Consider the following 25,151-nt stretch of genomic DNA (forward strand, 5'->3'; position numbering starts at 1 on the left):
TGAACTGGATCAGCCAAGAAGGCACCGGAAAAGATGGGGGGTGAATCCTAGACCCTGCCCCTGGAGCACATGTTAGCGAGACATCCCTCTCCCGAGATGGCTGTCCTGACTTCCAGGGCACACAACCAGCCCCTCCACCCCACCCCATATTTGTTTTCTAGCCCAATGGTTCTTAAATTCCTTCTGGCAAAGTAATACACTTTCCAACCCATTATGTAAGGTTCATGTTTGTCACCTCTTAACCTCTAGATGTGTGTTTTTCTTTTGATCCATGTTTTCCAACATATCTAAGAGCAGGCCATGCCTAAAAGAGTAAAGACGCGTTCCTTCTGAAGTTACGTATTTATTTTGTTCAATTAATATTGTGGAGAGAGAGCGCGCTGGTGGGTTTTGTATGTATACGTTACTAGAAACCAAAATTACTGTGTGCTGGAGATAAAATTAGCTTTTGAAATTCCTTTTCCCCTTTAAAATAAAAATAGCAGAATCTGCCTTTAATTGACCACCTCAGTCATCACAGAGGCTTCCTGTGTGCAGAGGCTTTGCTTTTACTATCTGTTTTCCCTTGGCTTTAAAGAGTAGCCTTTATTTGCAAGTTTATTATAGAAGCGTTCAAATTAGAGGTGGGCTGAAACCGCAAAGTTTATGTCTGGATCTGGATGCAACTTTTAGAAAGTTCCACAGTCCAGGTTTTTGATTGTCCTGACCAGAGATTACAGAGGTGTCTATAAAATTCAGGTTCAGAGCCACATCTCCTGGGTGTGGAAGCGCAACACTTTGGTTCAAGCCCTTTTCCCCAGTGTATTTCGTAAAGCACATTTATGTAGTGGATTGTTAGTGGGCTGATAGAGAGGAAGAGCTTCCCATATTTTTTTTTTCAGATGAGAAAAGAAATGTAAACAGTATTTTCCTAGACACATAACATTGTGAACAAGTGTCATTCAACACAAGATGTTCACAACATCCTTTATCGTGTTGAAGCCCTTCTCAGCAGGGTCTTATGATAATTTACAATTTCCTATCACAGGGCTGGGAGAAGGTTCTGCTCTTCTTCACCCGGACAGCAGGTCCCACCCTCGGTCCTTGGAGAAGAGTGCATGGAGGGCTTTCAAGGAGTCACAATGTCATCATATGCTGAAACACCTTCACAACGGAGCCCGGATCACTGTGCAGATGCCTCCCAATATTGAGGGACACTGGGTCTCTACTGGGTAAGGAAAGACAAAACAAGGTGCTTGAGCGATATATGTGGAAGAGAAGAGGGGAAGGAAGCAGAGAGGGAAGGATGAATATTCCCACTTTAAGCAGCAGGGGAAATATTTCCTTTAATATGGTGATGCTCTAAATTCCAGATGCACTCTATACGTTTATGCATAAAAGGAGAAGGAGCGGCATTATGTACAGTAGAATAGCATGCTATAAAGCTGTCTTGATGAATCAATTTATAGTCTGGATTTTAAACAGCATGCTGTGAAATATCTTTAAATCTCTCTTTGAATAGGAAGGAGCCCAAGTTGCCAAAATGGATGCTTATTCAAACATAACATTGTACTATCTTTGATTACATGTATTAGATCCATTGAATGGGTCCTTATTTTCAGAGCGTGTGTCTAGCACAGATTTTATTAGCAAAAGAAATTAAGAAGCTGTATTTTCACTGGTTCTATTACTCTGTATACATGATGAGTTGTAATTCAGAGCGCTACTTTGCTTTCTGTATCTCAGCAGGCAATGTTCACATACTCATTTGTAGTGCCTTGTAGTAGGAAAGACTGAGGTATTTTAACAGAAAGGAGTGTATTTATGTTAAGCAGTGTGGATGTGACAAGGGGGACAAGTTTGAAGGCACAAAAGGGCTTTCTACAGGAAGTGGAATTTAACTGCCATTTATACCTTCAGGGAAAAAAAAAAGAAAAAACAGAAAACCTGAATATTTAATGATCCAAATTCAAACCAAATAGAAGTTTTGCTTTAGTGATCAGAAGGTTGCATTAACTGCCACCCCTGTTGAGAGTGGAAAAGCTAAGGACACCATCCTGCACATCCTCTCTAGACCAGAGGTGGTGGAGCACCACTGAGAAGCTTGTACAGCAGCTGTAGAAGCCAGTTCAGTGTACTGTACTGTGGATGTTTGGCATTTCACTTTCTGATGTTATCAGTCCTTTTGCTAAATCTACTATGCAAAAGAGAAGAATAGATGTTTAATAAGCTGCTGCTTTTTTCAGAGAAGAATTGAGTCACATAGTGATCCAGAGACAAAAAGGAAAAGCAAAACATGACTCAAAGTATTTAAGCCTCAAAGGTACAGCCCTTAGTTAGATATGATCACCATGAAGCAGTATATTAATAACAGCATAAGAGCAGGGGAAATTGTTGGTTAATTGGCAGGCCACAGATGTCAAGTTCCTATTTACGCCTGTTTATGCCAGAGGGACATTGGCACCCAAGTACCTCTGTTGACCCGTGCAGGTTTACTCTGTCTTGTTACCTGTAGTGTACATCATGTGCCACCTTGCTAAAATTTTGTTTCCATCACTTTCTGTCTTCCCACAGCTGCGAAGTTAGAGCAGGCCCAGAGTTCATCACAAGATCTTACAGGTTCTACCACAATAATACATTTAAGGCCTATCAGTTTTATTACGGTGGCAATCGCTGCACAAACCCTATCTACACGTTAGTTATACGTGGCAAAATACGTCTCCGCCAAGCATCCTGGATCATCCGAGGGGGTACTGAAGCTGATTATCAGCTACGCAACATACAGATCATATGCCACAATGAAGCAATAGCCAAAAAATTAAGTGAGTTGGTGAACCATACGTGTCCTGGATTTATACCAGAAGATAGTCCCTGGGAGCAGGATGTGAGCTACGATTTGCTGAGAGAAGAGAATGGCTGTGAATGCACCAAAGCTCTGAATTTTGCCATGCATGAACTCCAGCTGATACGTGTGGAGAAGCAGTACCTGCACCACAATTTGGACCACCTTGTGGAGGAGCTATTTCTCGGAGACATTCATACTGATGCTACTCAGAGGAGGTACTACCGGCCCTCTAGTTATCAACCTCCTCTTCAAAATGCCAAGGTATGTGTCTGTGTATATGCCCTCTTTTTAAGATACTAGTGACAAAGCCCACGTTATTAAGCTCTTCTGAGTCAGTGCACTCGTGTAACCTAAATGTAGATGTGCTTCTAAAATAAGAGGTGGATGCAGCCTTACAGGTGATGCAGCCCATTAAAAAAAGATTGCAGAGCTTATCTCGTGAGAATAGTAACTCTTCTGTGGTTTATGAGACTGCATCAAATGCCCAAAAAGTAGTCTGATGGACTAAGGTCAGTAAAGGTCACTCTGAAGATGAAATCGAAGACTTGTATGCAGAGGTGGGAGTTGTTGGCTGGGACCACGGCTGTAGGCTAGCAGCTGAGAAGAGAGAAAGTTTGATACAGGACTGAGAAAGGACACGAGAAACAGGCATCAGTGGATGCTTGTGTAGCTGTGGGAATGCCAGGGAGAGAGGAAATAAAATTGTATGAGCATATGGAAGTTGAGTGATCCATAACCTGAAGAGAAAAAGAGGAAATTGGAAGGTAGACACATGAAAGGGGCAGCATGGAGGGAAAAAAACTGATGGGCTATGCAGGTCATGGATCCAGATGCAGGCACACACATTAATGAAATGAAAAACAGGTGAATTTGGAATGGGGCTTTAATTCCATTTGGTAATTCAGTTTTCAAAGGGGCCTCAAAGCTCCCTCAGCTTCATTGGGAACTGATCAACCCATAGTAAGTTAAATAAAAATCAAACAGCAAGAGTAGACATTGATGGCCTGTAGCAGGAGGGCTGTCTATAGATCTTTCCTGGTGACATTTCAAAGGCAGGCGGCGATTGGAACCACATTGCCGGCTGCCGCTGCTGCCGGTGTGCTCCAGCTGGGCGCTGCCGCAGCATCGCTTCCAGCTAATGGGTTATCACCATTCTTCATCATCTCGTTGCAACCGATTCAAAAATCAGCTACAGCTTATCAGCAATAGCAGGAAACACAACAGGGGAGGAGAAAGTTCTGATGAGAAGGCCTTGGCTTTCCCTTCCATTCAAAACTGCCTGCCCTGGGCTGCGTCTGCCTCCTGTGGACATCAAGTTTCAATGGTTCAGGACCTTACATGATCTGCCTTTAATCATTTTAATAGCCTGGCCTAGGGATAATTTTAATCCACAGTCAACTGTGTCTCTGTATGAAAGCTGCTGTCATTTCTGTCATTCTTATGCTGTCTTCAAGTGACCAGGGACAAATTTGCATTTTCTTTTTAAACATGTCTTCCCAAAATGGAGAGTTTCAGCAGCAGCAGATGAACCACAGCATGTTCCTCATCAAAATTTTACTTTTCTTTAATCAAGTCAAACATGCACATTGACTTTCTCTTTGCTTCTTTGGGAGTGAGGGTTCTTTCCTAAATCTCTTCCTTGCAGGTATCTGTAGGTACAAATTATCTGACACCAGCTATCATCTGTTGTATCTGTTCTAGAAAATATGGTAGATCTTTTTCTGACCACATGAAACAGAGAAAAAATCTTGATTTAATTCACCCTAGCTGATTATTTTTTTTGGTCAAATCTAGTTGTATTATTATGGGCTGATAGATAACATAGTAAATGCTTACACTTCTACCTTGTAGTAATTTCATTACAGTCAGAATGATCAGGTGAACTGTCAACCAGCTCTATAAAGTAAGATTTTTGTCCAGGTCTGCTGTAATTTTAGGACACGCTGGTAACAATTTTCCTGCTGGTCTCCTCTGTTACTGTAGCATCACTTTTTCTCTCTGAAATATAATGCCTCTAAGATATAATGCTCAAATTTAAGGCATCAAATCTTGCATGAGAGATCTCTTTCTTTAGCCACATTAACTAAATAAACTGCAAGAGCACTGAAAACTCTCATTTATGTTCACAAAGTCCATTATCTCAGGCATGATCCAAACCATTCTGGCCTGAGTGGGTGACATCTCTATGTGGAGGTAAGCGCTGCCTCAGGCTGCCTGCCTGGGACACCCCGCATGCTGTTATCCCGCAGTCCCACCTGTCCGGATGGGCAGGTCCTGCCTGGGGGTACCCATGCGGTCCAATCAGGGAGAGCCTGCGGTGTGGATCCCAGGGAAGGCTTTCCATATCATATGTTTACAAGAACTGGGGGAGAGGAAAAGCGAACAACCCAACCAGTTATCCATTGGTATTCATGAAGTACAGTGCTTCCAAATAAGGTTTTTGGTAGCCAGGTCTTGGCGGAGGCTGAATCTCAAGGCTGAATTTATGACACTTGAAGCCCATTGATAAAGAGTCCTGTTGGCTACACAAAGGGCTGTTACTACAGAAAGCACAGGTTAACTCTGAGTCCACCAAAATATGTACAGATTCCATCTCTCTGTGATGAAACTGCTGTAGTTTAATAAATGGAGGCCCCGGGTCCTGACTTGCAGGCCACTGCTCAACTCCCAGTTTGGCCAGTTATGACTTCTGGAGAGTTATGACACCTCTGTTGCTCCTCCAACCATTGTGTGCAAGGCCTGCTTTGGCTCCTACAATGTGTATATATACAGTGTGTGGATTGCTGGGACACACCAGTCTCAGCTGGAGCCTTCAACAGCAAAAGATGCATAGGTTTAACACAAGTTTAAAGTGGGCAACAGTGCAGCTTCTCTTTGTGTTTTTTGGTAGGTTCCTCTTGCTCAGATTTGATGTCAGATTTCTTTTTCTCTCAAGAGAAGTTGAGCCTGCTGATACTAGGCTTTCAGCGTGATACAAATAACAGTACCCCTAAAAAATGAACCTTTGCTTCAGCTGCCATGAAAGACTTCTGGATGTTGGTTTGTACCTAACCATGAAGTTCTCTGTACCAACAGGTTTGCAACCCAGATGTCTGACCTAGTGTTTGCCAAATGTAGGAAGACTAGTAACAGAGATGCTTTTTTTTTAAGTCCAGGCAAACATACTGCTGAAAGGTTATAACCCTTCTTCTTTGAACTCTTTTCCTTTCCTAATTGTTGCTCCACTGGGACCCAGCTGAAAATGAGTTTAAATGCTAAACTGAGTTTAAAACTACAAGTCACAGACTCCTCTGGAAACTGGAAACCATGAATAAATAGAAACGTTAAATCAACTTGTTTTTTTAAGGTTTCTACAGTCATACCAAGAGGTTGGGGAGGCCAGGAAATTGCTTCTGAAGTGAATCAGGTGTATTGTGTGGAATCTTTCATTTAAGGCTTTTTTCATTTCCTTTTTATTTATTTTTATTTTAAACTTATAAAGGCCTGCCTAAAATAAGTTAAGAGGATTCACATTTTGAGTTAAATTTATAGTTAAGGCTCTATATAGAAGAAAGTTCCACCCAGCTCAAGAGTTTACACAGCCTCTATGTTGGATGTTGTAGCCACATTCATTACTTATGTGGTTGAAATGAATGGTAATCAAAAGCAAATGATTGCTGGATATGTTAGGAATGCCAAAGCCGCATGATCAGGACTTTAAACAAATAGAATTGGACCTTCTCCAGATTCCTGCAGCGATTTCACCACAGGATGGTAAATCAAAAGGGCTGTCCAAAAACCAGACAGCTTTATGCTGAGCTACAAATCTGAATAAATTCACAGATTACCGTATCTCAAGTGTTCCTATAAAATCAGGGAGCTTTTAAAAATATATATGTCATCTCGTAAGGCTTTATGAATTCTCTTAGATAAAAGCATAGCTTAAACAAATTCCTCCTGTAAAATACGTGGAAGTTCCTGAGTGCAGCTGATGAATAGCTCACTGTATAGATTTATCTTAGCGGTCCTCTAGCCTTGCTCAAGATATCAGTTGAGACTTGCTGATGAACGGGGCTGAACATCTTTGATGTCTCTTGGTGTTGCAAGTTTATCAAGGGATTCAAGCTATTGCACATGCAGCTTCTTTAGCCAGCATGAGAGAGCACATGGGTGGAAAGGGCAGGATGGGGGAACTGCTTGGCTATCATCACACATATTATACAAAATATTCCCAATTAGGACAGCACCGAGGAGCCTGACTGGTCATAAAATCACACCTTATTTACGAATGCATACAGGGACTTGTAGCCTGAAGGAAGGTTTGAATGGAGTATTCGTTCACTATGCGGAAGGACAGAAGATGTTTTCAGAGATACCTGCTCTGAAACTACAGGAAATGTGTACAACAGCAATACTGGGACACTTATTTCGCATCTAATTGCCTCAGCGATAGTGCTTTGTACACAAAGAACTCCTTGTGCTATTTTATCATCTGACGGAGTAACGGGAAAGATCAGAGCAGGGCTGTGATGACCGGTTGTTCTAGTTAGATCATTGTTTAGGTATAAGGCTGGAGTGGTCTGGAACATCACAAGAAGCCTAAAATGTGCTAGGATAACCTTCCTTCTGCCTTTGCCATGCTCAAACATTTGCTGGCCGCACACTTTCAGTAAGACATTTTCCCTTGAAAATGCAATTCCAATGGATTGATTCTTTATTACAAGTTTATTCGCTGCTGGGAGCTGACTTCCAGCAGCACCTGACATTTGCAGCTAATACAGATCTACCCTATGGAGACTAGTGCTTGGGCTTTCCTTTAGCCAGGTGATGAAAGAACAAAGTGCACGAAGTTTTCTGCTTTTCAAAATCTGAGTCTTCAGCTCTTTGAAACTCAGTGACTTCATCTATAGGGGAATGCTATGCACTTGAGGAGCTGCCAGGGAAATGTGAGCATAATAGTCGTTAAACATGTGAAGCACCTCAGAGAAATATGCAAAACATTATCTCAACCAAAAACTGTAATTTTGGAGGACAAAACTCCTGTTTGACACAGTAGTGCCACTAGACTTGTAGATTAAGCCAACCCTTGAAGGGTTTCTTTTGTTCATTATTATTTGCAAAAGACTCCTGGGTTAGGGAAATTATGAGAGGAGAGAAGAAAGAACATGCAGAAGAATGTTCAAACAGGTTAATTCCAGGTTTATGAACAGTAACAGTGCGTGTGATGCACTGTGGAGATAAGAAGAAGCAAACAGCTTCTAGCTGAGGCTGGTCCTTGCTTCACTATGGCCTTGCAGAAGAGTGGTCCTTTGAAGGTGCCACTCTGCACTTACTTACTGCCTGCGCCAGCGTTAGTGCTAGGCAAGGGCTGAAGCAAAAGGTTGCTTTTCACTCTCTGTGTGAACCTTCAAAAGCTAATTGTTGCTTTTAAAACCCTATTCAGCTTTGTTAACTTAACTATCACTGCCTGTTCTGCAGCTGCAGTAAAAGCCTGCCCAAATACAAATGCAGTACCGCAGATCAAAATTAACTATTTAGCCTAGCAAAATAAAACATGGACCTTAAGATCAACTCAACATATGTATCTAAACTACTGACACCTTCCTTTTTCTTGGCATCTAACCGCAATTGCTTCATCTTTTGTAAGAGGGAAGGGAGGACTCACTAGTAATATTGCTACATGGTTCAGAGGGCTTTATAGGTTGCTTTTTAAAGGCGTAATAAACACATAAGTCAGCTTTATTTTGGAATACTCTGTTCCTCAAGACGGACATTCAAGCTGTCCCTTCGGGTTTTCCATGGATTTTTTTGTTGATACTTCCCAAAATATGCATGTCACCATATATTAGTATCATTTTAACAGGATAGATGACATGCAAGCACACTCATCTGAGGAAAAGGCCAGTTTTCCCTTTGTTCTTGTCTTTTGCCCAGGTTAAAGTAATTTATATCAGAAAAGAACAACCGGAAGACTTCTGCATTTCAAGTCAGTTGTGTTTATTTCAGTTTTATGCAGGATTGTGCAACAGAATCAACATCATAGATCAGACGGTTGTGTAATGGTAGTGCCTTTGGATTCTTTCACTATCTTTCCCTTCATGGGAGCAGTTAATAAAAACCGTTCCTCGATATCTTAAAATATATGGTACGCATTTGTAGATAAATCTGAACCTATCTCCACCCTCCTTCCTGCTTGCAGCTCCTCTGTTCCCCACCAAAAGAAATCCCAAACTGACAACCCTGCAAAGGAGTTACCGCTCTCTCCAGCATTTCACTTGCTTCAAGATTTTTAATTAAAGTTTTAAATCTTTGTTATTCTTCATTCCCTTTGGCAAGCTGAATTATAACTGTGTCAACTGTGCTTGTCAACTCCCAAGAGCCAGCCTGATGCACGTTAGCCAACTCAGCTTCATATGAGGTCATGGAAAGCCTGCAAATTATCACTTTTGTGGTGGAGAGAGATTGTAGCTGTTTGTGAAAGCGTTGTCTTAGTCTGCAGTTATCTAGAGCAGTGGAGGAGCAGAGCTTGATAGTATTCTGAGCAATTCATAAAAGTGTCCTTTCTGTGGACTCGGCTCTTTGGCAATGTGAGGCAAAGCCATCCAACTTTTTTTGCTGAGTTGAAAGCATTTCCTTGAATTGATGTTCTCCCAAGGGTTTCCATTTGTACTCATCCTGGGAGCACTCAGTTACTAACACTAAAACCTGGCACCTGGTTTTCTCAGGTGGTGAGGTTTAAAGCATCCTGACCAGGCATGCCTTGTTCCAGTCCCATCTAGCCCTGCCTGTGACACACGGTATTCAAGTGAGTGTGAGAGATCATTGCTAAGCACATCTTTTCTTCCCCCTCTTCTTCAGTACTTTCCCTCATGGTAGTATGTGCATTCACATGGCAGGAGTTTCCTACCCCAGCTTTTGTGGCTGCAAGATCCTAGGCCACCAGTTAGGTCTGTATTGCTCACATAGTTCAAGCCTGAGCCTGTGCTTGAGGAAACCTGGCACCTGGTCCGTCACCACACACCTCTGTGCAACGAGGCGCTGCTGGGTGCTAGCCCTTGCTACTGCAATACCATATAGATGCAACCTGTTGTCCTTTTCCAACCATGAATGAGACCTGCTTCTTGCCACACACCAGTAACCAGTGCAAATCAGGGCTGGCCAAAGGTGGTTTTGTGTCGGCTGAGATCCTGGCTCTTCCAAACAAGCTCCCCACACTACAGCCAATAGCACAGACCTGGGGGGCTCAGATAACAGAAGTAGAGTGTTGTAGAAATATTATTAATGTCAGTACATGACTTGATAAGGCAGGATATTGCCACAAATATGTGAAATAAGTGACTTCACAGGCACAGGGTGCTTGTAACTGAGCGGGGCGGTGGTGGCAGCAGCCCTTGAGCAGAGACCAGGCCCAGCTGGCAGTGCTGTGGAGCACAGGGAGAGAAGGGTGTACTTAGAGTAGCCACATCAAATATCTGGGTTTGAATAAAAAGTGCAAGTTGAAAGGCCTGAGCCCCAAGGGAGGTGTTAGAGAAAGAAGCCACTGCTCTGCCAAGGATTTGGGGTTGGGTTTTGGTGTTGCACTGGCATTGCTGGGGGGGGAAGAGGAGAGAGAGGAAGAGTCCAAAGGTGGCACAGCCAACTGCAAAGAGCATGTGCTTTTCATCTTGCTGAGGCAGAGCTGGTACTTGAATCTCTTCACCAGGTTACGGTATAGGAAGGATGCGTCCACTGTGCAGTGGCTCCAGATAAAAAGAGAAGGAGAGATGATTTCCCAAATTACTTTGGGAAACTGCTGTGTAATTTCATGCAAGTTTAAAGACCTTGCAGGTGTAAACCAAACTACTACTGAGAAAACTAATCAGGTTCACCGCTTCTCAGAATTGTCCGCTGCTTTTCCTTAGCCCAGGTCAGCTCCAAGCAGCAGCAGTCCCACATCTGTCCCAACACCAGGCCTCCTGTACCAAGAGTTGCCATATTTTTGGATGGTTTAGGAACTTACTACACATCGCTACCTTCTATGCTTTTGTCTTCTTAATGTGTCCGATCTGGTAAAATACCAACTACTTGCAACTATAAAAGATGACAGAGAGAGCCTGTCAGGAAATGGTCAAAATTCTCCATTTTAAAATACCAAAAAATCCCCTAAAAATGCTTTTTCTCATTTTTTGAAGAGAAACATTTGTTTTTCAGAGAAAAATTGAATGCCAGAAAACAAAATTTTGCTTTGTATCACTCTTCCTCCAGACTGTGTATACTCAGTGAGATATTTTCCCATGTCCTTTTTAAAATAAGAATATAATGAAAAATATCACATTAATTTTTCAGTCTGTTCTGCTAAGAATGCACTGCATCTGTCAGACTCTAAGTAGCCTGAGCAATGAATCTTCCCTTAAAAAACAGTAAGTTATAGTTGAGATAATGTTAATTTTGCATTATGTAAACAGCCAAGTACCAGAATAGTCATCTGTTGCAATTCTACAAGAGAAAGGCTGAATTACGATTTGAGCTGTTTCAGAAAAATAGTGGTTTAAAGTTCTTAGACTGAGATACAGATATATTTTCAGGATATAAAGATAAATAGATAGATATGGGAGAGAGCAAATATGTTTGAACAAGGTGTTTAGTTGAAAATAACGATATTTTCAGCCTACTCGTTACTATTAGTGCTTGTTTGTTTTGTCCCTAAATACAACTTGCAGCATGTCCTGCAGGTCCTCTCCTTTATATTAAGCATTGATTTAAGCTTCTGCTTGAACCATAAGGAAAGGGTAGATTTTCTGTATATTTTGACAAGAGTTTAGTCTGTAGATGTCTTCTTCTGTAACAACAACATTGAAATACAAAGATGTTCAAAGAAAACTGGAACACCTTCCAAAAAGATCTTTCTACGTGTTACTCAAAGCTCATTTCACCATTGCGCGGAGAGCATCCCAGTTGCGTGATAGTTTTTTGGCCTGGGCCATAAAAAACACTATGAATTGATTAGAGGCAAATTAATCCTAGGCAGCCATAGAATCCCATAGAACTTAAGAGAAAATTGAACTATGCTGAGAGGGTTTATATTTCTGACTATCCACAGCAATTGGGAAAAGGATCAAGGAACCTCACTCTTGTTTGCTTTCTTTATTAGAAACCTCTCTGCTTGGCTTCCAGAGCTCTCTGGCCCTGTTACCACTTCAGCTGAGGCAGCAGGAGGGAGGGATAAGGAAAAATGTTGGTGGAAATTTTCAGATCACAAACTATTTTCTCCACAACTACAAAACTGAGATTCCAGCCAGAGATTCAGGCTTATTTCAGCCCACATGGCCTCATGGATTAATTCAGAAATTGGATTTAAAGAAACACCCGGGAGGGCAAGGAGTTGGGCCACCATCGATGAGGCATTGCAGACCTGCAGGGAGGCACCCTTCATGGGAAGGGATCTTCCAGTCATTGGGCAGCAGCCCAAGGCTGGTCCCTCTAACAAGACCCCAGTATTAAAAATATTGCATTGTACACCTAAGATAATCAAAACATAGAACAGATGTTCATCCTGTCCACTGCTCTTTTTATTGCTTTTTAGTTTATGTCATGCCCAAATGAGCTTTTTATTAGAGAGTACTTATGAGTATTTGGACTTAAATGTCCTCTGCCTCTATTCCCTATTTTCTTTGAACGTCTGTTTTTAGAAAATAATCTTTCTCTGAGACACATGGAAAGGGAGTGATTTGCAAGGCCTTAGCAAGTGTAATTAAGAGCCAAGTGCAGCCGACCTGAAAAAGCAACAGTGAAAAATACAGTCAATTGTTAGACATAAATTACTCTGTAATTATGTTCAATTGCCTCATAACAAAATTAGATCTTTCTCTCATCCATTACTTGGACAAAAATCATACTGAGGGAGTTTACATGTGGCATATTATTCCACTAAGAAGTTCATACTCTGTAAAAGATAGATAGTATCACAGCAAAAAAAAAAAGGTTTAAGTGGGGTCAGATTCAAGCACTGGTCTCAGGGAAGCGATGCTTTCAGGGTACGTCCATATGAGGTACTTGCGCCAGCCTGTGAAAGGGATACTTCTGCTTCCCTCCTCACCGCCCCGACCTCTCCTTGTCCCACTCCCTGTTTGTTGCAAAACATGCCTGTTCACCTCAGCCCCTTCATCCAGGCACATTGTCAGCAATTAGAAGGCCGGCAGGCTGGACATTTCTTAGCAGCGCAACTGGCCAGACCTTCAGAGCTGGTGCAAAGCCTTTGGAATTAGAAGGGCTGCACAGAGTTACAGCAGTTCAAGATACGAACCACAGAGGTCAAATAGCCAGATGAGCTACAGACAAGTGTTTATACTGCTAAACTTCACTTCGATTTCTGTGAGTTCACTTGGACCTTCCTTGAGTTTGCCCAAGGAGTCACCTTCACTCAGAGCATAATGACAGTCAGCATAGTGGCACTGCATGAGTTTTATAAGTTTTGGGAAGTCACTCCTCCTTGTGCCTCAAGACATGAACCCACCCCTGATAAGGAGAAAGGGGCTGCTGGTAGTTATGCAGTTTTTTGGACCATGGAGCTCCATCAACCTTCTTCTGCCTGCTCTGCTGCTGGCCAAAACAAAGGGACTGAGCAGCGGCAGGTGTGACCAGTCTGCACCTTCTACACTCCCAGCATGATGGAGAAGACATCAAACGATAATATTCCCTGCCCAGTATCAGAGCCTTGACTCATAAGAGCCATGGTTTTTAATGTTGAGGGGAGAAACCTAAAATCACTGCTAGAAAAATGGCAAAAAGAACATTTATGCTTGGTAGTCCTTTCTGGTCAAAAAAAGTAAAAAAAAAAAAAACAAAACGTTGCTGCAAATAGGACTGATTCCAGATCTCCAGGACTGATTCCAGATCTCCTTCTTGTCCATTTACTAGACGTGAGAAACAACAGAGGAATCCCACAAGCAGCCAAGAGTGACCAAGAAGACAACTGGCTGGGTTTCTGTTTGGTTTTCTTCAGATTTTGAACAAGGGCAACAGAAACCACTGGTTCCCAGGTTAAATTGCCTTGGCTCACAAACTGATTGTGGAGAACAGGCTCCTGAGAGGGGAATGTGAATATAAACCAAACCACCTGGCTGGCCTATGCTGCTCTGCCAGGGTCTCCTCTGGGAGATCGTAAGAGCTTTCAACTTCACTTCCACAGAAAAGGGACTGTAGCAGAAATTGTCTCCTACTATTGACCAATTCAGCTTATATAAGCTATATTTAGTTTTACATCACTGTCTTTTCCTCACTTTCTTTCTTCACTTTATGCGAGTGGGACAATCATAGCAATAAAGTTACTGTCATCAGTGCAGTTTATTAGCCCTTAAAGTGTTACTGACACCAGTCTGCCCCATGGCAGGACAGCCACACTGGAGAAATGAGTGCTTGATAAACACCAGCATCTTCCACAGAGCAGATCCCTTGGCCTGGATCCCTGCAGGTGTCTGTGCAAGGCAGCAGTAGCATCTTTTGGATGTTGATCTCCAAGAAGACAAAGTGTTATTTCTATTACACTTCAAAAATGTGTGTTTCTTCGGTGCTTTGGTTGGCAGTAAAACAGAATCGCTCTCCTCATCCAACAGTTTTCTTGCAGCACCAGCAGCGCTGCCCAGGACAGGGCAGACGCTCAGCTTCTGGCATCCCCGTTCACAGCTGGAGCACAAGGGAAATGGGGCAGCTCTGCCGCTGCCCGAGACGTGCTGAGGCAGTCTCCACCCTTCCCCAGCACCAACTTGTTTCCTAGCTGTTTATAAGTCATCTGCCCCCCAGCAATCCTGAGCCACAAACCACCCAGTAAACCAGACCGCTTTCCGGAGAAAATGACTGACATCCTCTGAAGGGAGCTAGGGATTCAACAGACCGGTTTTGTAAGTCCCAAACAATCTTGCAGATGAAACTTGGTGAGATTTTATTACAGGCGAGAGGAAGGTGGACACTGGACTTCTGTCAGATTGTATTTGAAGGTTTGTTCCAGGAAAAGAGCTACACATTTTTTATAATAATTACTATTATTATTTTATGTTTAATCATATAGGTCCCTCAAATTTCTGTCTGCTTTCTGACAGCTGAGTGTCTTTATTTAGCCTCCTACCAGTCCTATCCCAAACAGAAGAGCTGTAATTGTCTGTGTTTCTATGAAATGAGGTTAAGTCACACAGGAAGGTCACACAAGAAATGTAGAGCAAAATAGGAAACATAACTGGATCTTGGTTCCTCTCTTGACCATCAGAAAATCCAAGCTGAAACTTGCAATTTCAGAAAGCAGCTCAGTTTCACAGTCCTTATGCATTGTCTGTGCTTTCAGTGTTCAAGAGAACCAGCTGTTTTGCACCAGCCTCTGCTGTCAGTTACTATGGCAGAAATCTGTGCTAACTTCACCAGTTGCAGTTAAATTACTCAATTAAATGTTCTTTGTATTTTCACTAAGATACTAATGGCCTTTGCACCTGCTTGCAGAAAAATGTATCTTAAATTTAGTTAACAAGCTCCACAGTGGGAAAGAACTGCAGCCACTTCAATAGCATGCTGACACGTGGTTCCCAGAAGAGCGTGTGTTTTGGGGTGGAAAGACTCTCTGGAGGTCAGCAAGTCGAACCTCCTTCCCTCTCAAAGTGGGGCTATCGGCCAGCACAGGTTCAGATCAACCTGAGCTACATCATTTATAGTTATTTTGCATGTAGATCATTATTCTGCATCCCAGGGACGTAGAACAGCAGACTTTTCATTGATTTCACTGACTTTTGGTGTCTGTCTGGTCTAGGGTGGGGGCAAATATAGACCCTGTTTAATATGGGTAAAAGGGATATATTGGGGGAGTTGTACGTTGATCCTCTGAAGCTACCTACCGTCATATTATTAGAGAAACTCAGGGCACTAATGAAGGTTGTGTAAACATCACCCTTAAAGTGTGCTGTGAGCTGAAGGCCGTGAGTGGAGAAATGCTGACTCCGTAGCAGCTCACATGGACTTTCAAGTACAAGCGTTGAATATGAGCATTTATGTTATGGAGGGAGCTCAGAGAGGTCTCAGAAAAGAGGGCTGGAAAGGGGCGCAAAGAGAAAGTATTTGTATAAATGTCTCTCCCCAATGGCTGCGTGGGGAGTTTCAGCTCTTGACTCGGTGCACTCTGAATTGCACCTCAGGAAAACACTTTGCAGCTTGAACAAGGTGGATGTGAGTAACCCCCCCAGCACATCCCCCTCTCTCCAGGAAGGATTGAGTGTCCTTGAAAGATGAAGGTGCAAGCTGTATGTGTGGTCTTTGCCTTTCACTCTGAGTATAAGCCTGCTTACAGCTCAGAGCGCAGCCCCTCCGCACATCACCAGCCCACTAGAGATCCCGAGATAAACAAACAGCACATCACCAACACAAAACACGCACTAGTAAAACAGAAAACACTGCTTTTATCATGCAGGGTGGCATTTATTCTTGATCTAATTATTTGTCATAAATGAAGTGAGCTAAAAAATTTGTAGTTTCGTAATCCTTTATTGGTCCATAAAATGTACTTCAAGGTTTAGCAGAGCAGAGACAAACGCTAATGCTGCCGTCTCTCTTGCCGTTGAAAAAGTGCAAAATACATTTTGAAAAGAGAATAGCTAGGCCAAACTCTTCTGCCAAGAAGGAAGATTAGCCTTAGGAACAACGTACAGGTTTCTAGCTTTATTTTCTGATGTCAGGAGGTGGAAGCCTTAGCACGAAATTCCCTCCCCTCCTGCCACAGACTCAGAGCCTGCACACCCCTCGTAAATCACCCCCAGTGCTCATGGACGGGGCTGGGGGTACCCGGCTGCTTGAGGCTGGTGCTCGGCCCAGAGCGGTGAGCTGCCGTGGAGCCCGGCAGGCACCACCGACCTGTCTCTGCTGGAGAGGGCCATAAAGCTTTCACCGTGCCCCGTGGCAGCCAGCCGTGTCGTGTGCTTCACAAGCTGGCGTTAGGGCTCAAAAAAGCTGAAAAAGTTTAAAATCACTGGTTACTGTTCTCCCAAACTGCTGCCCAACTGAAAAACGTACTTAGGACACCCACGTCCATCTACAGAACCCAAAGTTAACAACTAAAAGGAAGACAGATGCAAAATAAGAGGTCAGCAAATGTACTCGTTTCTAACACAAGAGTTGCCAAGTCCCTACCACAGTAAATTACCATCTGCCAGCTTCTTGTATGATTTGAAGGATAAAGTCAGCCTTTTCTAGATCCAATAAAAAGGTGAACTAAATTGTTCATTTCATAGAAATGCAGATGAGGAATTAAACTCCTAACTGTGCTCCTGCTTTGCAGTCTTATGCATTCAAAACCAAATGGTGCCATGTTTCAGGTGCTTTGAAGGCTGAGAATCTGCAGGAGAACATTAAAAAGATAAGAAATAACAACATATTTATCAAAATGTTGAGCTGGTGTCACTTCAACGTGAAACGGACAGCCCGATTCATTGCCCTCTATCACAGATAATGCCTAACAAGGGTTTCTCTCTGCTTCATTTCAGAACCACGACCGCACGTGCATCGCGTGTAGAATCATCTACCGCTCGGACGAGCACCATCCTCCCATCTTACCCCCCAAGGCAGATCTGACTATAGGGCTACACGGAGAGTGGGTGAGCCAGCGCTGCGAGGTGCGACCAGAGGTCCTCTTCCTCACTCGGCACTTCATCTTCCATGACAACAACAACACCTGGGAAGGTCACTACTACCACTACTCCGACCCCATCTGCAAGCACCCCACCTTCACCATCTACGCCAAGGGACGTTACAGCCGGGGAGTGCACTCGTCCAAAGTGATGGGCGGCACGGAGTTTGTGTTCAAAGGTAGAGTGGTTCGCAACACTGGGGGCGGAGGTGGCCATGTCGTTACAGACCAGAGCAGCGTTCACTCGTAACGATTTGATGGCTGATTATTTCATTCTGTCATTTTTCTGGAGTTAGTCATTTCTTGGGAAGTTCACAGGCGTTGTGTGAGTGCCCAGCCAAACTGTACAGCTGCACGGTATTTCGCACCACTGAAGCCATACTCATTCGAGGCAGGGATCTTTAAGTACAGCGCAGGAAAATACGATTTCACATCACTAAGTCTTGGAGTCCAGTGGCCAGACTTCAAGCATCTAAGCAAAGTGTCTGAGATTAGATCTGGTCCTAGGGCTCCTTCAGCAGAGAGAAAAAAAACACCTTCAGAAGGCATTTCAGGTCATAATCATGGTATAAATCATTTTCTGGCAAAGACAGATACAGCAGTGTGGTGGGCTGACACCGGCTGGGTGCCGGGTACCCACCAAAGCCACTCTGTCACTCCCCTCCTCAGCTGGACAGGTGAGAGAAAATACAATGAGAGGCTTGTGTGTCAAGATAAGGACGGGGAGAGATCACTCACCAACTACTGACATGGGCAAAACAGGCTCGACTCGGGGAAATCAGTTTAATTTATTACCAATCAAATCAGAGAAGGGTAATGAGAAATAAAACCAAAAAAACACCTTCCCTCACCCTCCCCTTCTTTCCCGGGCTCAACTTCACTCCCAAATTCTCTACCTTCTCCCCCTGAGCAGCATAGGGGGACGAGGAATGGGGGTTGTGGTCAGTTTGTCACATGTGGTCTCTGCTGCTCCTTCCTCCTCAGGGGGAGGACTCCTCACACTCTCCCTCTGCTCCAGTGTGGGGTCCCTCCCACAGGAGACAGTCCTCCATAAATTTCCTCAATGTGAGTCCTTCCCACAGGCTACAGTTCTTCACGAACTGCTCCAGCGTGGGTCTGTTCCATGGGGTCACAAGTCCTGCCAGCAAACCTGCTCCAGCATGGGCTCCTCACTCCACGGGTCCACAGGTCCTGCCAGGAGCCTGCTCCAGCGTGGGCTTCCTACAGGGTCACAGCCTCCTTCGGGCAAATCCACCTGCTCCAGCGTGGGGTCCACCATGGGCTGCAGATGGATATCTGCTTCACCGTGGACCTCCATGGGCTGCAGGGGGACAGCCTGCCTCACCAGGGTCTTCACCACAGGCTGCAGGGGAATCTCTGCTCTAGTGGTTGGAGCATCTCCTCCCCCTCCTTCTTCACTGACCTCTGTGTCTGCAGTGTTGCTTCTCTCACACATTCTCACTCCTCTCTCCAGCTGCAGTTGCACAGGTGGGGTTTTTTTTTTTTCCGCTTCTTAAATACATTATCACAGAGGTCCTACCACTGTTGCTGATGAGCTCAGCCTTGGCCAGTGGCAGGTCTGTCTTGGAGCCGGCTGGCATCGGCTCTGTCGGACAGCGGGGAAACTTCTAGCAGCTTCTCACAGAAGCCACCCCTGTAGCCCTCCCCACTACCAAAACCTTGCCATTCAAACCCAATACAAGCAGCAGCATGTGTCTTCTCATCAGCTTCCAAGGGGCCCTGGAGCAAGTAAGGCTGTCCCTAAAGACAGCTCTGATTAATCCCACCACAGCAAAGACTAGATGTATCTAACCGAAACCCCTCAAGTACTTTGGGAAGCAGCACTCAGTGGTGACGCCAGCCGGGTCCCTGCGGCTGAGAAGCCATCCTGTGCAAACAGCCCCATAGCACCGTGCTTAGAAAGAGCTCAGTGGCTTTAACCACTCACACAAACAAACATCTCCAAAACATGACGTCCCGCCGTGGCGCCAGCCCCAGCAGAGCCTCTGGAAGCCCTAAGCACTCTGGGCTCTTCTCCTCCTTATTTCAGTTAACATGTGAGAAGGATATAGCTTCTTGCATGGCTCCAATTTAGGAAAGCATCTAACTATAAGAAATAATTTACTAATCTGGGATTTTCATAGGAGGCAGGAGATGCCCTTGCTTGTCAGAGCTTTTGCTCTTTACAGCTACACACAGCATTTCTCAGCTCAGCTCCTGGGGTGAAATCCAGTTTTTGCTTGAATTTCCAGTTTACGGTATGCCAACTTACCTCACAGATCGAGGTCACTAATTTGGTTTTGGTAAGACTTTTAGGTTCACTTTCTATAGATGACCTTTTACACCAACTAGGACAGATAACGTGAACTGTAGAGCCATTGAGTCGACTATGTTTATAAAACCTCAGAATAAAACTGCCAACAAATCATACTATAAAATGACCTGCAAGAGAATTTGGGATTTTGGTGCCTTGGGAGGCATGAGGGCTGGTCATTTGCTTCTGTTTTGGTCAGCTCCGATCCATTCAGATCCCGTTTTCTTGATAAGCAGTGTCAAATGCACACCAGGAAAAATCTCCGTTTAGCTTCCATTAGCTCATTCACTTTGGCTTTTCCCGACTTTCTAAACTTGGCTGAAAAATAAAACTTGATGTGCCTTAAGCTCCTCTGAAATACAGGCAACTTGGAACAGCGGAAGCTGCAGCACTTCTACATTTGATACGGCAAGCTGCAGCCACTGTTTAGATATGAGAAACAGCATCTCTCTGTAGTTCAGGAATACTTTATAATTCATGCAAAAAAGACAGGTAATATAGGAAGATAGTGCAGCTGTGGTGCTTTCCAAATTTCCCAGTTGGAACTAATTATTTCATTAGCTTTACAGGGTAACAGATATTAAGAAATGATGCAAAATACATTATAAACAGCCCTACTTACAGATTAATACAGAAGGTAATAAAACACGAGTAAAGTTTTATTGTTTCCTCTTTTACCTATCTCCTGATATAACCAACCAGGCTTTATCTGTAAAGGCTTATCTGGAATTTATGAAAAGCTCTGCTTAATCTCTGGCTGAGATATGTGGCCATCAGGTTTTCTTCAACTGAGTTTGTTTGTATGTGTTCCTTGCGAGAGGCAATTACGTCGAAGACGTAAAATGATGCAAATAGATTCACTGGCCACACCTGCAATATGAAAAATTGATTTAAGAATGAACAAGCAGAGACAATTCTTGATTTAACAGGTACACCCCAATCCGCACATTGTCTTTGCTTTTGTTTTTGTCCCTCTGCTAATAGCTCCTCTCTTCCTCTCTCGCAGTGAATCACATGAAGGTCACTCCCATGGATATATCCACAGCCTCTCTGCTCAATGTCTTCAACGGGAACGAGTGTGGAGCGCAGGGGTCCTGGCAAGTTGGGGTTCAGCAAGATGTCACCCACACGAACGGCTGCATCGCGCTCGGCATCCGCTTACCTCACACTGAGTACGAAATCTTCAAGATGGAGCAGGACGCCCGGGGCAGGTACTTGCTGTACAACGGCCAGAGACCGAGCGACGGGTCCAGCCCCGACCGACCGGAGAAGAGAGCCACTTCCTACCAGATGCCTTTAATTCAGTGTGCTTCGTCAGTACCCCGAGCTGAAGAGTCACCAGAGGAGAATAAAATAAGGCTGTATAGCAGCAGGGCACCGGAAAAATATCCCAGCGCCCCAGCTCTTGCTTTGGTGTTGTTTATTTGTACTGTGTCATATTGGGACATTCTCAGCTAGAAGTGGAAAAAAAACCCTTATTTTTCATGACTACAAAGCCAGGATTCCACCAGACTGGGGGGTTGTTTTTCTTCCGAAAGAAAGGGACATTTATTTTCTTGATGCACTTGAATGCCTGAGAACTGTTGTTCTTTTCCTTACTTCCCCCCTGCCCCTCCTCCTCGAATCCCGAACGGCACTCGTTTGATGTTTGTGCTTTGAACTTCATCCAGTCTGATCCTTGGCCTGACATGACTGCACAAAAGTAATTGCACTTTAGGACTGCAGACTTTTGGGGGGAAGGAGGGGGTCTCCTTTTATTATTTTTTTTTTAACTGCTGGGGTGAACGTTATGATCCTGCTTCAGTCATCTCTGCCATCTCACCATTGTGGTACTCTTCTCCCCAACACTGGGTTTCTCATCAGAATTTAGCTCTGGGGAAGGGCTCCGTGTTGTGCCAGTACTGTGATCGTGGCTGCCCCCTCTGACTTCACAGCTCTGATGTAGATATGTATATAAGGAGGAAACCCACAAAGATTTATCTTGTCATTATCTCACAGCTCGTAACACAAAAAAAAACCCCAGCAAATCGACAGCCCTCCGTTCAGGTAGTGCTAAACGGTTGATACCTCTAATTAAAAAAATATTCCAAGTAATTTAAGCTATTTTTACAATCATGAAGTTGTAAAACTAACCAGTGGTTTAATATTTTCTCGTTCAATTTCCTTAGCTATATAATTGCTTCGAGGCCTCCCTTTGTATCTAGCGAGTAGTTACAATCAAGCCCCCTTAAAGCCAGACAGCTGCCGATACAAGGCTGCAGGGACAATTTGTGTTTTCCTGTTCCTGAGGCCTTACATACTCTGTGTGCAGTATTTGTGCCTTGGATTTTTGTGTCAGCCAGGTGGGCAAAGCAAAGAAGCAAGTGGGGTCTAACGTATTCTGCAACCCTATTTAGCAGCGTCTTTGTAGTGATGTGACCTCATGTAGGAACAAGTAAAGGCTTTCAGCAGCAAGCACGCCGTGGGCCCTAGTAGAGCAAGAAAGCAGCTGGAAACAGACCTGCATCCATGTGATGGAGGGAGACTGGCCCAGTCTTACCAGATGGAGGAACAAGAGTTGCACAAATGCAGCCACATCCTCCCTTTTCTCCTTGCTGGACTGTCCCAACACATACCATGGTTTCACCAAGCATTGGTTTGGGGAGACGCTGCTGGGCAGGTGGATAGGCACAGCCCTGAGAGAGAGCATTCTTCAACAAGAGGTTCCCCTGGAAACCCTTGGGTTTCCCCTGGTGGCAAATACATCCTCGCGCACACTTGTGTGAACCAGAGCAGACTCTGGAGAGGTAGTAGGGGAGATATTTAAGGCCAGCAACGAGGTACAGTTCATGGATGAACCATGTTCCCTCACTGTAATGGGGAGCAAGCTGAGGGCATGGCTTAACCTTGCAGCATTTGGGCTGTGGCTTTTACTGATATGCAGCCATGTTCTGGCTCACAGGAGGAGCAGGAACGCATGTAAGAAACAGGAGTAAGGTCATAGCACTTCTTCATCAGTGTCAGCAGCTTCTAGCTGCCCAGTCCAGTACTATGGGGGAAAGAAGCCTTTAATGTGTTATTTTCTGCATCATAGGAAAAGCATGTCTTGAATGAAGGTCTTTCAGCTTTACATAGGTGAGTCTCCGTACTGTGTGCTATAGCAAAAGCATTATTTGAAAACACAGTGATAGCATGGACCTCACCAGCAAAAACAGCAGGAAAAAGCCATTCAAGTAGCAAATGGCTGTGCTCAGGCTCCCTACCTCCTCAAAGTCCATGCCTTCTTGGCAGTTTTTCCAAGCTGGTATCAGCCTTGGATGCAAATTTCCTCGGAGTGAGAACAAAATTGGTTCACCTGATTTTGAGACAGGAGGAGGAAGCAGGGGAAGGAACAATCATAGACTCTCACTGCCAGGCCAGATCGCATCTTTCATGTTATTTTTCCTCAGACAGATGAAAAGCCACAGAAAGCTCATTAAGAGTCAGGAATGGAGCTCAGGCTGGCTTGGTAGTCACCAGAGAAAATGTTCATCCATCCATCTGATATCAGATCCCCCTTCAGCCTGCTGGAAGGAGCTGGAAGCCAACTCCCCACGATTAATTGAGCCCTGTGAACAACAGCTGCTCTGATCAGCATTTCTTGATGGTTTTCTGCTCCACACAGTGAAACCTACTTGAAGAGTCAGTTCAGGATCAGTTGCTGGTAGGGAGGCATCAGGAGCATAGTTTTAACTAGAGGGTCAAGGAGACATGATGCCTCTGAAAGAGAAGCTACAAACCAGGGGGAGTTTGATTTTCTTTAGCTAGACTTGAGTTTTTTATTAAGCAGATTTACACCAGCATATCTCCAACTGAGTTACTGCGCTATTACAAGATAGTTAAACAAGTCCTTTCAAATACTAGCTCTGCTTCTGTTTGAGACACAGTGGCATGAGTGAATTTATGTTAGTCTTTATTTATGAGGATAGGTATGGCATGATGTTCCTCAGATCATGAGACAAGCTTCTTCCAGCACCATCGACCATTCCCCCATTAGGTGGTCTCATCTCTGCAAAAATACCAACGGCTAGGAGTCGTCAGACCCTGTTCCTTCCCTATGTAAGTGCCACACACAACTCAGCCCTAGCTGAAATCTGCACATGCTTGTGATGCTGGACTGAAGCCAGGAGCAAAGGAACTGCTCCGCAGCACGATGTTCTATACTCATCAGGGCAATGATCTACAATTTAGTAGTGCTGCATGGCTCCTCTGTAAATTGCTTAATGTCAGAAATATCACAACAGTTTCAAGAGAGACCTGTCTAGTCATTACCTTCAAAAAGCACATTCATCATAGAATCATAGAATGGTTTGGGTTGGAAGGGACCTTAAAGATCATCTAGTTCCAACCCCCTTGCCATGGGCAGGGACACCTTCCACTAGACCAGGTTGCTCAAAGCCCCATCCAACCTGGCTTTAAAAACTGCCAGGGAGGGGGCATCCACAGCTTCTCTGGGCAACCTGTTCCAGTGTCTCACCACCCTCACAGTAAAGAATTTCTTCCTCGTATCTAATCTAAATCTACCCTCTTTCAGTTTAAAACCGTTCCCCCTCGTCCTATCACTACATGCCCCTGTAAAAAGTCCTCTCCAGCTTTCCTGTAGGCCCCCTTATATCTCAATTGTGCTTTGAATCACAGACTTGCAAAGATCTAGGTTTTCCAAGGCTTAAGGTTACACTAAACACAAATGTGACTCAATGTACAAATTGTACAATAACGGGGTTTTTTCTGTCACACAGAGATAGTTAAAAAGGAAGCACTTGAAAAAAGGCCTTCATAATGCATTGCCAGAAATCTGATTTGGGGCTCCTCTAGTTTATTTGTAGTGTTGACCAGCAACATAATTTTACTATCTGGGTTCTTGGCATATGCTGCACCAGCTTCCCTCCTTGTGCCTATATATTTTTTCTTTATTTTTCTATTAGCCAATAGAAGCCAAGTTGGACAAAGATATAAGTAAGGCTTCAGAGTGCATCGTTTATTTGCCAGTCCATGTTCTCTGCAAGGCTTCTCCTAGGTTACAGGCACAGAACTAGGAGCTAAGTTTCTTTGATCTTTTGGTTTCATCATGCACTAAATTAACTGCTGCACAGCACCATATACATTTGTGACACAATATGTTCCATTCATTTTATTTCTCCAACCTGACCTCATGTGCTGGCAGCCCTGGCTGCTAAAGAAGTTAAACCACAAAGTGGCTTAGCAGTGGAAGACCTACAAACTGAGTGATTTGTCCCCTATCGAAATGCAAACAAAAAATGTTTTGTTTTAAAAAGTGAAACAATTAACATTGGTATCTTCAATAACTGTCAATGTCGCCAGGACAGGTGAAAATTTTTCCCTCAGCACCACTGTAATATCCTACTCAAGGAGCCACTTGA

At 44.0% G+C, this 25,151-nt stretch overlaps 1 protein-coding gene across 1 annotated transcript in view; it reads left to right on the plus strand.

Annotated features, from left to right (window-relative positions):
- The window catches only part of APCDD1 (APC down-regulated 1), a 29,612-nt gene extending 8,402 nt beyond the window's left edge, over positions 1-21,210 (plus strand). The window contains exons 2-5 of the mRNA XM_068396998.1: positions 1,028-1,211; positions 2,554-3,085; positions 17,296-17,617; positions 20,759-21,210. Of these exons, the coding sequence (XP_068253099.1) occupies positions 1,028-1,211; positions 2,554-3,085; positions 17,296-17,617; positions 20,759-21,210 (1,490 nt within the window). The remainder of the gene's footprint in view (positions 1-1,027; positions 1,212-2,553; positions 3,086-17,295; positions 17,618-20,758) is intronic.
- The last annotated feature ends 3,941 nt before the right edge of the window (positions 21,211-25,151 follow it).

Source organism: Nyctibius grandis, chromosome 3 (genome assembly GCF_013368605.1).
Source record: "Nyctibius grandis isolate bNycGra1 chromosome 3, bNycGra1.pri, whole genome shotgun sequence".
NCBI classification, from domain to species: domain Eukaryota; kingdom Metazoa; phylum Chordata; class Aves; order Nyctibiiformes; family Nyctibiidae; genus Nyctibius; species Nyctibius grandis.